Raw genomic sequence first — 15,725 nt, forward strand, 5'->3', positions numbered from 1 at the left:
ATACTCTCTACGCGATGACGGGCAGGACGGGCAAGAATTCGGGTCTCGTTGCGCGCGCCCGACGACGTCGCGGTGGCGTTTCCCAAGGTGTGGCTTGACACGTCAGCCTACGGCGAGAGGGGACCCGAATCAAGGAAATGTCTGGTGATCCGGCAGTCTGGGCGCGGGTAGCGAGGATGGAAGGACATCCTTCACGCCGACCTGCCGTGCTGGGAAAAGGCCAGGCTACCAATGAGCCGCCGCGGTTTGCGACACTTGGCTGTTGATGACTGCCTTTGCGCGTTGTAGTTGGGCTCTTTAATCCTCGGGTTCTCTCGCTAGACTTCCACTTTAGGCTCTCCCTCAGGAGTCAAAGGCCGGTAGCATGGGCCTGGCTCTCCCCAATCGCCCATCTCCCACGGTCGAGGATGAGGATAAGCGAATCGGCCGGCCGCCATAGCTTATCACTAACTGGGTCTTCATCATCTGTGCCCCCCACGGTTCACGGACGAACCCCCCTGAGCGAGTGCAGTCGACGGCGATGGCAGCGCGCCCGAGAAGCAAAGCTTTTCCGGCTGGAAAGAATAGCTTTCTTCCGGCTCTGCGCACTCCAACGTTCACCCTCTGCGCTCGGTCCCCGTCCTTGTCACGTTCAGACCTGGTTGTCACGCTACCACTCGAGAAATATCAACTGGTATTCTCGTATTGATAGCTACTTGCCAGCATTCAGGGCCGAACGAAATGGTAACAAAACAGTGCCGTCCCCGGCTTGCTGGAGTTCATCCGCTAATCTCGACTCAACCCGCCGAGCAGCCGGGTCAGAGCCTAGGTAGCACCCGCCAACCAGTCCTGGAACCGGGACAAACCTGCTTCTGAAACGCGGAGAGGCAAACTCCCGTACGGCTGCCCGAGCTGACACGGCATGATGCTTCCCGCCCTCTGATTCATCACGTCTCTGCATCATTGGTGCTCTGATCCGATCATGCGCAAACTCTGAAGAAGCTTTTTTTCTTTGTCGTTCTGCTTCGTCGTTCGGGCGGCCGACGTCAGACTTTTTCGGGGTCGTCCGCTCACATGCTCGGTAATCTGAACCTTTTGTATGCCCAATGCCGGAACTCCCGTTGACCAAGATGGTGTGCGACGAAGAAAGCCAACCGCCCTGTACTCGGTCCTTGGGACGAGAGGGGGGTCTTCGCCGGCCAGTCGCAGTAATTCTCCACGGCTGCTTTGACGATCGCTGGCTATGCCTTCATTTTCGTCTGCAGACTTTGCGCTGTTTGCTCTTGTCCGCCATGATGTTGGCTCCGCAAGACCGCTGTCTCTTTTCATGAACGCCGGCTGATGGTCCAGATGAGATGGTGACTGACCGATGGTGGCGGGCTCCGAGGCTACAACACACGTGGTTCGGTGTAAACAATGCCCCGCTCTGGAGAAAAGCCCGACAAGCGACGGCGATTGCTGGTTTAGATCGGATCGCCACGGCTTGATTGTGGAACGCGTCCGGGGCTCATCAAATGGCTGCCGCTTCTTCCTTTTCCCGTTCGGCCCTCCGCACACGGCGCTCGACCAACTCCACTCGGCCCTCGACGTCGGCTACAAACTCGGAAGCGCCTAGGATGCTGTGTTGGTACCATCTCTTGAGGACCTCCTCGCTCCGTGCGCGAAGATCGGCCATCTCGGCCTCCTGGGCGATCTGCATCGTCTCGATGCCGCGCATCTTGGGCACGAGGGAGGCCAGGGCGGCGCTCTGTGACGATTCGGGGATCGGGCAGTCGTTGACGGAGGTCAGCGAGGAGGCTGTGGCCGGGAAGGAAGCTGCTGATGCGAGGACGGTTGCCTGAACCGCCTCTGGGGCCAGCTGGGTCGGGGGCTCGGGCGGCGGAGGGGGCTGGAAGAGGGTTGGATGGAAGTTGTCTACGACCCGGGTTAGTGACGTGGGCATCAGGTGGGCGGACGACGTACAAATCTTCATCAACTCGCCGTAGACGCGGATACGGGACAGGAGGTGGTTGAAGCGGCGTTCGAGGTCTTGGAGCGTGTCGACCGCAGACTCTGTCTGGGACGATGGCGACGCCGCGGTCGGGCCGTACAGAAGGTGCTCGATGCGCAGCAGCCGCGATTCGAGGAGCGACACCGTCGAGAGGGTCGTGTTGTCCAGAGAGTTATCCATGACGGCCAGCGTACCACGTGCGGCGTCGCGTGTTGAAGGTGTTTGTTGGTGGACCGGTGTGGTGTGAATATGTTCTTGGACAAGCAGGTGATGTCTCTGCGCGTTTTACACGAAGTCACGGGCAACTTGTCTCGCACAACTGGTCTGTCAAAAGATGTTGTCGTTGGATGGTCAAGTTGATCGTTGAGTGTGTGGAAACAACAGACAATTCCCAGGGTCGATCGATGTGCTCACCGTTGTTTAGCGCAGTAAGGCTGAATGAGCGCTGCTAGTGGCTGAAGCTGTACCGGACAGCCAGGTGATTGATGTGTGGCTCGTGACGGACCCACCCCCCGTCCAGTGTTCCTGAACCACCCCGATAAGACAAGCTGCCTCGGTACAACAGGGGTCCCTCCCTCCGTACCAAAACCGAGTCTAATTGCATTGAGACGCATTTGATTATCATAGTGTCTCTCCCCTCCAAGCTGGTTGTCTTACATCGTCTCGTTAAACTAACTCAATTGCTCATCTAACCTTAATACACACTTTGAGGAGATGCAACAATGCTGAAGCGGACCTTCGGAGAATGGCAGCGAGATAGGCCGCTGAAGATACCTTGATTAGGTACCTACAGCGCCGACAGGAGAGTTCCCAACAGGTCCGCGTGGCCCCCAGTGGCAGTGGGTGGGACAGTAGGTACCACTGTATCCTAACATACAACGTACAAGACCCATTTTCGCCAAGCATGCCGGGGACGCGCGCTAGGCCTACTGCCCTGCTCCTGGTCTCCTGCTACCTAGCGCTGCTGATGCTGATGTTAGCGCCCAGCTGCTCCTCGGCGGGCCGGGCTGACGGACATTCGGAATGTGCCCTCGTGGCCACTCACTCCATCCGGTTCGTGGTCTGGGCAATACGTAAAAATGAAGAAACTCTCGTCGAGTTCAAGTCGGGGGTTCCGGTTTCTTACCTAAAACCAATGCCAATCTCAGGTAACGGAAACAAACAACACTGGTCATTGATCGTTGGACAAAGAACAAAGGGGAACTACCCCCATGGCTGGCTGGGGCCCTGATAGTTTGATGCAGTTCTGGCAAACTGGCCAGTTGGCATTCCATAATTAAACATCCTTGGACTTCCTCGTTTATTCAGCGGGAACCTCGTCGCCGGCGCCAGGGCTTGCTCTCTACTTCTCTGGTTCTCTTTACAACCATCTATACTCCAACAAAACCAACAAGACTGCCCAGACAGAGAGACAGAGACAGATACCCAACCCACGCCGTTGTCAATCGCTTGTCGTGTGACCTGCGTTGCGCGTGTGGTCTACATCCCGCATCCTACGACCCGCGCGGCCAGCGACCTGCGACCCGAGACACCGTCGATACGCGGCGGCACACGTTAGGCGTGCCAACTCGCCTCTTGCGTCGTGACTCGCTCGTCCACACACCCATTTGACGATCGAACGGGCGAGGATACTGGTATCAGCCACTCGACGTTTGCCTTTTTCTCCGCGTTCCACCATTTGTCCAGTGCGCCCCAGCCCGGCAACCCCATTTTGCACTGCAGACTGCACCTGTCTGTCTGCCTGTCTCTCCATCGTTCGCGCCCGCGCAGGCGCTTGAATTACTCGGTCGCTGCACCCCGACACACCTTGCGAGGTTTGTCCCGGTAGAGCGGCCGCCTTCCTCCTGCGATTTCGAGAGATTCGCACAAAATCACGTCACACCTGCTCTCGCGCCTCCTCCGTCGGCTACTCGTCCAACGTCACTGCCTTACTCCGCCCTGTGTGTGGGTTCCGACTCGACCACCGCGCTCAAAGTAGCAAAGCAGCTGCAGCCGTAGCCGTAGCTGCACTCGCACCCGAACCCGAACCCGCAGCACCAAACGCCGGGAACCCGAACAAGACCGTTGTTTCTTCTGATTCAGCACAACTACGTTTCCTCCACCAACCCATTTCTAATCCGACTTCTCCTTGCGGCTCTGCTCGAAATATCACAAGCGAAACATCTCTTACCGACCACCCTCCACTGCGACCGCGTACTGTGACGCTGCGTTGCGCTTGTGGCCACCATCTCACTCTAGTCAATTACCCGGCTCGGCTTCTTTTAGCACTCTTTTGCTGCTCGCTCCTCGCTCCTCTTATCTGGCCTCCGCTCTTGCGCCTGCGATTGCGACAACCACACTCGAGAGACGACCACGACGACAACCGTCTTGACAACAACGACCGACCGACGAACGACGAACGATCGATCGCTACGAACCCCGAGCAGAATACTATGCCGAACTACTCCAGCATTACTGATGGGAACGCAAATTCGATTGCGTCTGGAAGCTCCGACGAAATGTCACGGTACGCCCACCCCAATAGCTGCTCCGCAGAGGGATGGAGTCGGACGGCGGTCCCTGGAATCGAGCTCTGCTGACATGTGACGTGCAATGCGCAGACAACGTCGAAGAAACGGAAAGGAAGGGGGAGGGCAAGCCTCGATGACCAGTAGTGTCATCAACCTGCTCAATACCAGTACGTTTTGGCCGAGAACCCCCGCCCTCGACATTGTGCACGACTGCGACGTGACTGCGACGTGGACTAGAATACTAACGGTTGGTGGCTACAGTTGTCGGCGCTGGAACGTTGGCGATGCCCTCGGTGGTATCGCACATGGGCTGCATGCTCGGCGTGCTGATGATTATCTGGTCCGGCATGACGGCCGCCTTCGGCCTCTATCTGCAGTCACGCTGCGCCCGTTACCTCGATCGCGGGACCTCGTCCTTCTTCGCCATCTCCAAAATCACCTACCCGAACGCCGCCATTATTTTCGACACTGCCATTGCGATTAAGTGCTTCGGTGTCGGCGTATCCTACATGATTATCATTGGCGACCTCATGCCCAAGGTCTTTGTTGGCCTTTTCAGCGGTGCCGTGGCTACGTACCCTTACTTGGGCGATCGCAACTTCTGGATCACCGCCTTCATGCTGGTCATCATTCCCCTGAGCTTCCTCAAGAAGCTGGACTCGCTCAAGTACACCAGCATTGTCGCTCTGGTCTCTATTGGATACCTCGTTATTCTCGTCATTTACCACTTCGCTACCGACCGGCTCAAAGACATGAGCGAAATCAGGGTCATTGAACCTGAGAGCGCTGTAGCCTTCCTCAGCACGTTACCCGTGGTCGTTTTCGCGTACACGTGCCACCAGAACGTAAGTCGTTCCCCTTGGCCTGGTCGACTTTCCCTGCTAATACTGGGGCCAGATGTTCGCCATCTTGAACGAAATCAAGGACAACAGTCCCAGCAGTGTTATTGGCGTTGTGGGCTCTAGCATTGGTGGCGCCGCTTCTATTTACATCGTCGTTGCCATCACTGGCTACCTCACATTCGGCAACAAGGTTGTGGGCAATATTGTCATGATGTGTAAGTGGATTTCCAGCTTTGTGTTGAGCTTTCCTGACCCTCATCTAGACTCCGCGACCGCCGCATCCTACATCGGCCAGTTGGCCATTGTCGTGCTTGTCACTTTCTCCGTCCCGTTGCAAGTCCACCCCTGCCGAGCATCCGTCGATGCGATTCTCAAGTGGCGCCCGAACCGCAGCTCAAGCGGCAACGGCCGGCCCAGCTCCCCTGGCGGTCGCCCACTTCTACCCTCGTCGGCATCTGTCCACTCCGATCACGGATCCAGCTCTTCTATGGGCGAAACTCGATTCGCGATCCTGACCTCTATCATCCTTATCCTTTCTTATGTCACTGCTCTTTCGGTCCACAGCCTCGAGAGAGTTCTTGCCTACGTCGGCAGCACCGGCTCAACCAGCATCAGCTTCATTCTTCCAGGCCTTTTCTACTACAAGATCAGCGACCCCGACAGCATGCACCAGCAACGTCTCCACAAGGAGGACGACGATGCCGACTATCCCTCGGATGAGGAGGACGCGGACCCGATGGTCACCAGCATTGCCAGTCTTGGCAGCGTCGCCAGTGTCGTCGCCAACCCACGTCAATGGAACCGCAAGTGGCGATGGGACCTGGAGCACATTGAACAAGACGCTCTGCGCAAGATGGCTCTGGCGCTCGCCATATACGGTGTGTGTGTCATGGTCGTTTGCCTTTTTATGAATATCGTGTTCCACGCATCGCACTGAGCGCGGTTCTTTTCCAAGTCTCCACAGAGACACAGTTTTAGAAGAGAAAGAATTGTTTTCAAACGCGATGATGCAGAGATATCTACTACACGGCCGCTTGGGATAGACAGTTCGCGGCGCCAAAAAGACACCGCGGAAAGCGTAACGCATATTTGGGAGTTGGAGGCGATTTGCTTGCTTTTCCTTGTTTTGGGAGGGTTTTGTCTTCTCTTTTGTATAGCCCCCTTTGCCAGCGTGGTGGTAACATGCTTAGGGCGTTGGTCACGTTTGTCTTGTCCTAAGTTTCTTTCTGATCAACTCTCTTGGTCTAGAGACAAGCCTCCCAAGATAAGGCGGGAACCCCGAATAGTCACAGCGGCCTTTGGCAATCTTGAATATATAGCTTGAATTGGAGTGACATCTCGGGTCCTTTTAACAGCCTCTTTTTCATAGTGTACAGCTCATGTGGCACAACACTCCCTCGAAATATCAGTAGGAGGTAGATTCGTGCCGCATGTACCACATCCTCGCCCATGCGGCTCAGTCTTACATGCGAGCCTCCCCTTGGCCCGCAATAGTTACCCAGTAATAGTACATTGGCTCGTCTCTGGCCGTCCTTTTCTACCTGGCCCCATTGGCGCAGGTTCCGCCGTGGAAGGTCATCTTCGACGTTCCTAATCACGCCCCCCTAGAGGGTTTCTTTCGTCCCCTTTCAATATTCTTTCCGGCGGCACGTGGTCACTGCCGGCGCAGTCACATCAACTAATCGTACTAAGCGATTTTCCCCCATCTTCTCTTTCCGGCTACGCCTTGGTCTTAGGAGGGCTCTTGATGGACTTTGCCGCGGTTGCCGTGTTAGCAGTCCCGTTTGGTGTGTATTTCGGCTCGAGGATCCCGACCTGCGTGAAGGATGTATGTGTTAGCGGTTTGTCTTGGCATTTGGTGGTCGAGCGTTCTCGCAATCCTGCTTCTCATGTCCTCCCCACGCACGCGTCATCGATTCGTGTATCCGAGAGGTTTTTCAACCCGAAAAAAGAGTCCCACAATCCTCTCAGGAGTGTTTTGTAGGGGAAGTGAAAAAGAGCTGAGCATGGACGGGATCATTACCATTGATAGTAACCTCCATACGGTGTCGGTCGGCTGAGCGCCAACACCGATCCAGTAGCGCGCGCGGAGGGTGTCGAGGCGGATGTCCTTGTGCAGCTTGGTCGTGGAGTCGTAGGGGTCTTGCTTGGGAATGGGCTCATAGGTGCCGATGACCTCGATGGGCTTGCTGTTGCGGGCGGTTCTACGGGATCGCGCGCGTTAGTCATTTATCGTCCAAGTTCAGGGTCTCCCATCGTTCGGTGTTTCAATTGTCGCGGACATTCCCCGAGGGAAGTCTTGCGGAGGGTGGATGTGTAGTGGTGATCGAGAGGAGGGGATCGAGGAGGGCGTACCTGGCTTGCGAGACGACGATGTTGTAGAAGGGCTGATTGACGCGCCCAAAGCGGGCAAGGCGTATGCGGACAACCATTTTCGAGGTCGAAGGGGGGCGAGGCAGTAAGACGGGTTCGTGGACGAAGGTGTTTCTGGAGATGCGACAGCTCTGACGTGGTGAGATAGGTACGGTGAGATAGAGGGCCTTTGCCGTGGTGGTTTGCCCCCGGTCCCGTCTCCAGGAATTTTTGGTCGGCACGGCGGTTGTTCCGATGCCGACCTCCCCCATGGGTCCCCGCCCGGGTTCCCGGTTCTCGCACTAACTCCGCTTTCTAACACGACACTAGTGCTTGTTGGCGACCACCCACCCGCCGAGCGGGATGTCGGTGTGCCTAAGAAAAGGTACCTTTGCGCAATCACGTGTCGACATACACTGGACTTGTTGGTAAGAAAAGGCGAGCGAGCGAGGCTCCAGAGTCCCTCGGCGCAATGGAGGGTGAGAAGCGAGAGGGCGACGGGCGGGGATGTTCCTGGTAAAGAGGGGTGGGATTCTCTCCCAGCTAAAGGGGTCCCCCCTCTCTCTCTTCGTTCCCCGTCCTTCGCCTTTTTAGTTCCCTCTATGTAGACTGTAGACTGACACACTGATTGTCTACACCCTTATATCACACGAGTCACGAACGGGTCGGTGGCGCATCTTTCATCGGACGACAAAACCCACCTCGAACCTTAACTATGGCCGATGAACAACGACAACCGTCGGCCGAACCGGCTACGGAGCCGGTGCCCCAGACGGCGGCCCAAACGGCACTCGAGACAGCGGCCGAGCCGGTTGCACAGTCGACCGCTCCAATTGCGCAGACAGCTACTCCAGCTGCCCAATCGATCACTCCAGTTGCGCAGGCTGAGGCTCCAATTGAAGCCATAGAGCCGGAGCAACAGGAACGTGAGGATGACAGCGACAGGTCCTCGTTGGGTGGTTTCTCTTCGGAGGACTCACAGGCCTCAATGCGCTCCAGCATTCTCGACTATCGTCGCGAAAACGGTCGCACGTATCATCGTCTCAGCGACGGCAAATACATCATGCCTAACGACGAGCTGGAACAGGAGCGTCTGGACATCGTCAATCACATGTGGATGCTCATCTGGGACGGCAAGTTCTGTCTCTGCCCGAAAAACGAAGGCGCCAAGCGGGTCCTCGACATCGGGACCGGCACTGGCATCTGGTCTATGGACTACGCCGACGAGCACCCCGAAGCAGAAGTCATCGGCGTCGACCTCAGCCCGATCCAGCCCGACTACGTGCCGGTGAACTGCATCTTCGAGGTGGACGACCTCGAGAAAGAGTGGACGTGGACCGAGCCGTTCGACTTCATCTTTGCGCGCAACATGATTGGCTGCTTCTCTAACTGGGAGGGCGTCATGGAGCAGGCCTACGACAACCTCGAGCCCGGCGGCTACTTCGAGATCCACGACAGTGTGTACCCCATCTTGTGCGACGACGGCACCGTCAAAGAGGACTCGCCCATAGCGAAGTGGTCGCGCTTGATCCTTGAGGCCTGCGACAAGATTGGCCGCTCCGTCACTGTCACGCACCAGTTCCCGCGGCTCATGTGGGAGGCCGGCTTCGAGGACGTGACCGTTACCAAATGCAAGTTCCCGCTGTCTGGCTGGCCCAAGGACCGCAAGCTGAGGGATGTCGGCACATGGGTCCAGGCGTCGCTGTTGCCCGGTCTCGAAGGCATGTCGCTGGCGCTGTTCACGCGCGTCTTGGACTGGAGTCCCGAGGAGACGATTGTTTTCTGCGCCCAGGTCAGGGCGGACGTGAAGAACACCAGACTTCACGGATACTGGGACGGGATGTCCGTTTACGGACGGAAGCCTTTCCCCAAGGAAGAGACGAGCCACTAATGGGTTAAAGGTGGATTCCGGTTGCTTGTCTCTTTCGCAATTTACATCGGTGGTGGCTGTCTCATTTTCAAGAAGCGTGCATAAATTTGGACTATGCTAAGGAACCCATGAAGACATTTTGGGCAGGTATCAGGAATGATGATAGAACGAATGCAGACAATAACTTTGCAAGTATAGGGGTCGAAACCCAAAGACAACTCCTGCTCTAATGGTAGCACTATTGATAGAAAGCGTCCGGAACCCCTTGACACTGAGTACCGTTAGACATTTCTGTGACCGATTTGGTTGGACAAAAAAAGGCGTGCGGGGGTAATACTGACAGAACGGTTGGCTGCTACTTGACGGAGACACAGCATTCCTCCCACATACACCGCACCATCGTCCAGTGCGTCCTGCGACAACTCTTTGCAGCATTGGCTCAACGACTTTGCGTACCACCCGTGGGCCGTCGGCACTCTCGAATTTCTTCCTCCCGATTATCTCTGTCGTATTATTACGGAACTGGTTTCAATCTTTCCCTCCTCGTTAATGGCACTGGATCCAAGAGCGAAAGTCGAGTCGGAAGCGCCCCCCGACTTCTCTCTCCAAACGTCGTTCGGAGATGACCTCAAATACTTTCCGTACCAGCTACGCGGAGAATGCGAAGATCTTGAAGCCTATGAGCCCGGTGGGTTCCATCCAGTCCATCTCGGCGACACCTTCGACGGACGATACAAGGTTGTCCACAAACTCGGCTTCGGCGGGTTTTCGACTGTGTGGCTTGCACGCGACTCCGCCAGCGACAAATGGGCCGCGCTCAAAATTGTTGTCGCCAACGAGTCGTCCACATATGAAACTCGTTCTGTAGTTTCCGATCGCTCAGTCCTCCTCGAGTCTGAATTCTTCGATGTCGCGGCCCGAAAACTCTGGATAGATGGCCCCAATGGCCACCATCTTTGTCTCGTATACCCTGTTCTGGGTCCTGATCTCTCCAGGCTCTCCAAGGGTATTTATACTAGGTTCAAGCCGGAATCAGCCAAGGACTTGATGCTTCAGGCAGCGCAGGCTCTCTCCGTTCTGCATACTGAAGGACTCTGTCACGGCGGTGCGCTTGTCTCCCATCTCTCACTGAACCATGAGCATGACTTGCTAACTCGACGAACCATAGATTTCACTACAAGCAACATTGCCTTACGCCTCAAAGATGATTTTCACTCATTCAATGAGGAAAAGCTTCTTCAGGTTTTCGGACGGCCACGGACTGACCCTGTACGACCTTACTCGGAAGAATCCCCTGAGCCTCATGCACCAAGATACATCGTCGAAGCTCTGGACTTCTTGTCATCTTCATCAAACTTGCTCAGTGAGAGGATTTGCATCATTGACTTTGACCAATCATTTACGGCCACCTCTGCTCCTACGAAACTTGGAACCCCAGCGAAGTACCTGGCGCCTGAGGTCGCGGTCGGAGAGCATGCTAGCCCGGCCTCCGATGTCTGGGCCCTGGGCTGCGCGATCTTCCGCGTTCGTTCCGGAGAGGACCTGTTCTTCGACTACGACACGAATTGCCCAGCGGATGTGCTCCGGCAGATTGTGAAAACTGTAGGGGACTTGCCCGACCGATGGAAGGAAACACAATTCGACGAGGACGGTAATCCGACCAAAGATCAAGGCGAGCCATTTTGGGCGCTGGAGGAGACGCGACCCCTGAAAGACAGAGTCCACGAAATTCTTGACGAGTCTCAGGGTCTTTTCATAGATCAAAATGGCGCACCGCAAGATCCAGCTGTAGTCGACCCCGCCCCGCCACAGTTCGAAAGCGACGGCCCTCCGAGAGTGCCGTATACAGAAGCGTACTCTGGAATGCTGTGGAAGCCCACAGCAGTTTGCGTCGACGGGGGTTACTTCGTGGCTTACTCGGACGAGTCTGACGAGATGCTCAAGGCGTTTCCCAAGATAGCTGAAAGCGAAGCCACGCAGCTGGTTGATCTGCTATCAAAGATCTTCGAGTACGATCCAGCGAAACGCGTTGAGGCCAAGGAGTTGATCGGGCACCCTTGGTTTGGACATTCTCAGAGGAAGAGGAAACGGGTGGACTGAGGGCATCAATGCATCAACTAAAGTCTATTCAAGGGGTAATGTCAGATAAGAACTCTCACATGGCACATTCCTTCGTTCCTTCAGCTTTAGAGGATGGTACAGTGTTAACATATTCTTGAAGCTCTTGCGTTCCGGGTAAACACCTGTTGCTTTTTACATTGTAAGCAGCTCGGCTTCTCATAAGACGCGCCAGTGTCGTGGTATTATCAGCCTCTATGCTACTGTTCAGATTATCAGCCAATTGCCTCAGTTTGAGGACGTATCAAAAGTTGTCGGTCTATCATGGCTCACCCAGTTGTTAGTCGTCTCCAAATGATGCCAAGTTCAACGAGAAGATTAAAACCTGTTGTAACGGAAACGACTTCCATGTTTACGTTTTCCTACTTCACGCTGAGCTCACTTTCACGATTTTCATGGAGTGGGAACAAACAGCCACCGTAACAACTCACAACATATCAGCACATGGAGCCGTGAGGGTGGATCTATAGTGTGCTGCTAGTGGGACATAGCGCCGGTGGGCTTATTGCGGCGTTCCACGCCTCGGCACAAAACGGAAGTCCATAGGTTCAAAGATGATTGATGGAGTCCCTGGCTCGCCAAGGACCTTCCTATCGTAGTCTAGAGAAAGGTGTTTTCCCCACGATGCTTCGGCCTCAGGGTTTCCCCGCGATCACCCGCCCGTTCTGTTTACTCTGTTGGTTGCATGGTTTTGTAGGCGTATGTCGGTGACAGGCGAAGCTTATTTAAGATTGCGGTAATGTCTCTCAGGAGACTCTGCTGCCTACATATCCACCGCTGAGAGTAAAGCAACAAAGAAAGAAATACTGATATCGACTTCGACCATTTCCGAGAGATACCGTCGTTTTCCCGATAAACGTCAAAGTCCCTTTATCTCTTGCAAGCGGTACACATAGTCAGAAGAAGGTCTGGTACCGACAGTCGCCGCTCGTGAACGCCCGGAGATCACTCCCAGTCCCCTCCGGGAACAGACTACGGTGTCGGTAGGAGACATTGTCTGTCGGGCCTTTGACGAGTCAGACGAAGAGGTCAGCGACGGCATTTGCAAGGATATAGCCGACTTCTATTGGATCGACGTCGACTCCTTTTTCATATTGAACACGGGGCTGGAGAGGGACTGCAGCAATATCCGGTCCAACACCGAGTACTGCACCGATGGCTGTGAGTCTGAGGTCCCCTGCCTGCCGCAGATGCAGCACATGTGAGCTGACGTGTGTTAGGGATCGAACCGGTGCGGGACCCCGACGGCCTCTGCGGCCATCTATTTAGAAGGGCTTCTATCCTGGACACGCCATCTACAGTACCGACGGCAGATACGGCCCCGCGCACGGAACCGGCAGCACGCCGGCTAATAGGAAGACTGCTGCAGCTGGGAGGGCGAGTGCTGCACCGGCCCCGACTCCTGCGACCTTGGCGCGTGCCAGAAGGGCAACTCCACTGTTCCCTTCATCCCCGAGAAGGGCCTGTCGGCGCTCTTATTCTTCCCGTTAAATCCCAGTAGGACGACGAACGCCTCCTTGCCGTGGTCTTCCTGGGCAACGGCCCCTTCCGACGCCTGCTCAACTGAATCCAACATCTCAGGCGTCTCAAACTGCCTCAGAGGCCTCCGCTCGCACATTTCTCTCACTCAACGCTCGTCCTCTAAAGTTGGAACATTGACACAAAGAAACTTCCTCACGCGTCTTTAATGTCTCGATTTCCTGGAGAATCTGTCAGCAGGTTACAGAAGATGTGATACTAACTGCCAAGTACTCTCCAGCTTGTAATGGGGGGCTTTAAAGCCCGCCCAGAAACAAGCTTTATGTTTGAAACTAAAACGGAGATCTAGGTTACTGTTTTCTGACGATCTGTCCACTTGGACCATAGTTAACAGGGCTTAGAAGGTCGAGAGGTCGACGTGGTAATCGCCGTCTCCGTCGGACATTTGGTTCACCTCCGAAGCCTTCTCGAGCTGTCTAGCAAACTGTGTGGTCGACTCCATTTCAGTCTGCTCAGACCTTTTCAATCTTTAACACTGACGATAAAAAGAATTGATGCCATCCTTCTTTCATCGAAGAACATCAGCATCCCATCCCCAAATCACGCAAAACCACACGATGACCAGTGCCGTTGTACCCGAATTTACGCCTCGCTCGAGCATAGGATGGATAGGTAAAATTAAAACCCCTGTTGCAACCAAAATGGCATACCTGGCGGATTATCAATACTCATAAACAAACAGGTCTAGGATACATGGGTTTGGCCATGGCCACCAACCTACAAAAGCACCTCTCGCGGACAGGCGGGCCGAATCTTAACTTCTACAATCGAACCAAGTCTCGAGGCCAACCCCTGAAGGATCTGGGGGGAGTCTACAACAGTCTCGACGAGCTTGCCACCAACTCCGACGTCATTTTCATGTCTCTGAGCGACGAAAACGCGGTTAAATCGGTTGTGGATACCCTTCTAGAGACAAATGGTGCGGCCTGTGATTTCAACAGGAAGATCATTGTGGACACCTCGACCATCCGTCCTGACTCTTCAGCCAAGATGCAGTTGAGGCTGAAAGAAACGGGAGCCGAGTACGTTACGGCTCCAGTGATCGGTACCATCCCCCTCGCCACAAACGGCCAGCTTCTGTGGGTATTAGCAGGGGCGGATGCAGCTATCGAGACCATCAATCCATACATCGTTGGCGTGATGGGGAGAGGAGTTATACGACTGGGAACCGATGTACGGCTTGCGAGCATACTAAAAGCTGTTGCGTGAGTCGTCAAATGCACAGTCTGTGTTTAGACAAGAAGCTAAGCCGAGGACAACAGGAACTCCCTCACGATCGGTATGATGGAAATAGTCGCCGAAGCCCACGTCTTTTCGGAAAAGGCCGGCCTCCGAACCTCGGACGTGGAAGAACTGATCCGGCAGCAAATCGGACCGGCAGGACTTATGTGCTCGCAACGGTTGACCACCGGGGTGTATATGCCCCCGCGGGGCGAGAAGCCGTGGACCGACATCAACTTCGCGCTGGCGGGCGGGAAACAAGTCCTGGACACCGCGACGGGCTTCGGGGTGAAGCTCGCCATTTCATCCCTCGTCTCGAGACACTTGGAAGAGGCGAAAGCGTACGGCGACGCGCAGGGCAGAGAGCTCGACGTCTCCGCGATCTACGGGGCCTTGAGAAAGGATTCTGGTCTCTCTTTCGAGACGGAATACGTGAAGAGAAGGGATGGTTTGCTGTGAAGTGAGGAACGAGAATGCTTTTTTTGAAGCACACCTACACTCCTTTGTTGCAGCAGTAAAACTCGGCCGCTGGAGCATCCTCGAACATAAAACATTATGTTTCACTGTCCGGTACCTAGGTATCCAGTCGTCTTGTTCAATGTCTCAACGTGACACATGAGATGCTGTGTAATAGGGGGTCTAACTTACACTCGCTTGTGCCCGGGCATGCTGTCGACGAGAGATTAGGCTTCGACAAAGCATCGTTCTGAGATCATTATTGTAGACTTCTTATCTCCCAGGTTGGTTGAGTGAATCCAACCAGTAACACGATTCCGCTTGACATTGTATGTACAAAAGTGCGAACATTTTTGTCTTTGTTAGAAAGGAATTCTTACACGAGTATAGACGCTTTTGGGTGCTTCAGGGAGGCTTCGGCTGCTGCAAAGCCTCTGTAGAGTTGATAAACTGCAAGTTTGAGACTGATCATCGACTAGCACGGGCAACAGTCGCCCAAGTGTCAAAGTCAGGAGAAGCGTTGTGTTCCGGGCAAGAGGGCTATCACTGGTCCAGTGGAGCGATGATTCAAGCTGACGAGCTGGCTGTTCACTTGTGCGATCACTAGGTAAACTGCTGACTTGAGGCCTCAGTGGCTGTACCGAGGATGGAGAGGGTTCTCTGTCTGGTAAAGCCGTAACAATGGAATTTCAGCGAAGCCATCTGCAAAAAACGTTGTCCACCGCCCCTGCGGAACGCCAATAGACAGAATTCTGGGCGACTTTGCGAGATAAGAAACCGGCAGACGAGCAGGCATGGATCAAGGCTTTTTGGTCTTCTAGGTGCAGATTTGCGGGCATCAGGCCGGT

The 15,725-nt window shown here is 54.9% G+C and overlaps 7 protein-coding genes across 7 annotated transcripts; 4 read left to right on the forward strand and 3 right to left on the reverse strand.

Annotated features, from left to right (window-relative positions):
* Positions 1 to 1,489: 1,489 nt before the first annotated feature.
* Positions 1,490 to 2,149, reverse strand: CH63R_07012 (Nuclear distribution protein; the record flags this gene model as incomplete). Its single annotated transcript, XM_018301987.1, has 1 exon — positions 1,490 to 2,149. One exon carries the CDS (start codon positions 2,147 to 2,149, stop codon positions 1,490 to 1,492), a length of 660 nt encoding a protein of 219 aa, XP_018156765.1.
* A 2,252-nt stretch (positions 2,150 to 4,401) lies between these two features.
* Positions 4,402 to 6,258, forward strand: CH63R_07013 (Transmembrane amino acid transporter; the record flags this gene model as incomplete). Its single annotated transcript, XM_018301988.1, has 4 exons — positions 4,402 to 4,475; positions 4,570 to 4,646; positions 4,741 to 5,324; positions 5,377 to 6,258. The coding sequence occupies 4 exons, from the start codon at positions 4,402 to 4,404 to the stop codon at positions 6,256 to 6,258; spliced, it is 1,617 nt and encodes a 538-aa protein (XP_018156766.1).
* Positions 6,259 to 7,040: 782 nt separating this feature from the next.
* On the reverse strand, positions 7,041 to 7,945 carry CH63R_07014 (Ribosomal protein S16; the record flags this gene model as incomplete). Its single annotated transcript, XM_018301989.1, has 3 exons — positions 7,041 to 7,136; positions 7,282 to 7,525; positions 7,677 to 7,945. 3 exons carry the CDS (start codon positions 7,943 to 7,945, stop codon positions 7,041 to 7,043), a joined length of 609 nt encoding a protein of 202 aa, XP_018156767.1.
* Positions 7,946 to 8,388: 443 nt separating this feature from the next.
* On the forward strand, positions 8,389 to 9,564 carry CH63R_07015 (Methyltransferase domain-containing protein; the record flags this gene model as incomplete). The annotated part of the gene is made up of 1 exon (XM_018301990.1): positions 8,389 to 9,564. One exon carries the CDS (start codon positions 8,389 to 8,391, stop codon positions 9,562 to 9,564), a length of 1,176 nt encoding a protein of 391 aa, XP_018156768.1.
* A 528-nt stretch (positions 9,565 to 10,092) lies between these two features.
* Positions 10,093 to 11,643, forward strand: CH63R_07016 (Protein kinase domain-containing protein; the record flags this gene model as incomplete). The annotated part of the gene is made up of 2 exons (XM_018301991.1): positions 10,093 to 10,648; positions 10,712 to 11,643. 2 exons carry the CDS (start codon positions 10,093 to 10,095, stop codon positions 11,641 to 11,643), a joined length of 1,488 nt encoding a protein of 495 aa, XP_018156769.1.
* A 1,366-nt stretch (positions 11,644 to 13,009) lies between these two features.
* On the reverse strand, positions 13,010 to 13,279 carry CH63R_07017 (uncharacterized protein; the record flags this gene model as incomplete). The annotated part of the gene is made up of 1 exon (XM_018301992.1): positions 13,010 to 13,279. The coding sequence occupies one exon, from the start codon at positions 13,277 to 13,279 to the stop codon at positions 13,010 to 13,012; it is 270 nt and encodes an 89-aa protein (XP_018156770.1).
* Positions 13,280 to 13,905: 626 nt separating this feature from the next.
* Positions 13,906 to 14,880, forward strand: CH63R_07018 (6-phosphogluconate dehydrogenase family protein; the record flags this gene model as incomplete). Its single annotated transcript, XM_018301993.1, has 2 exons — positions 13,906 to 14,405; positions 14,463 to 14,880. The coding sequence occupies 2 exons, from the start codon at positions 13,906 to 13,908 to the stop codon at positions 14,878 to 14,880; spliced, it is 918 nt and encodes a 305-aa protein (XP_018156771.1).
* Positions 14,881 to 15,725: the final 845 nt, after the last annotated feature.

Source organism: Colletotrichum higginsianum, chromosome 5 (genome assembly GCF_001672515.1).
Source record: "Colletotrichum higginsianum IMI 349063 chromosome 5, whole genome shotgun sequence".
Taxonomy (NCBI): Eukaryota; Fungi; Ascomycota; class Sordariomycetes; order Glomerellales; family Glomerellaceae; genus Colletotrichum; species Colletotrichum higginsianum.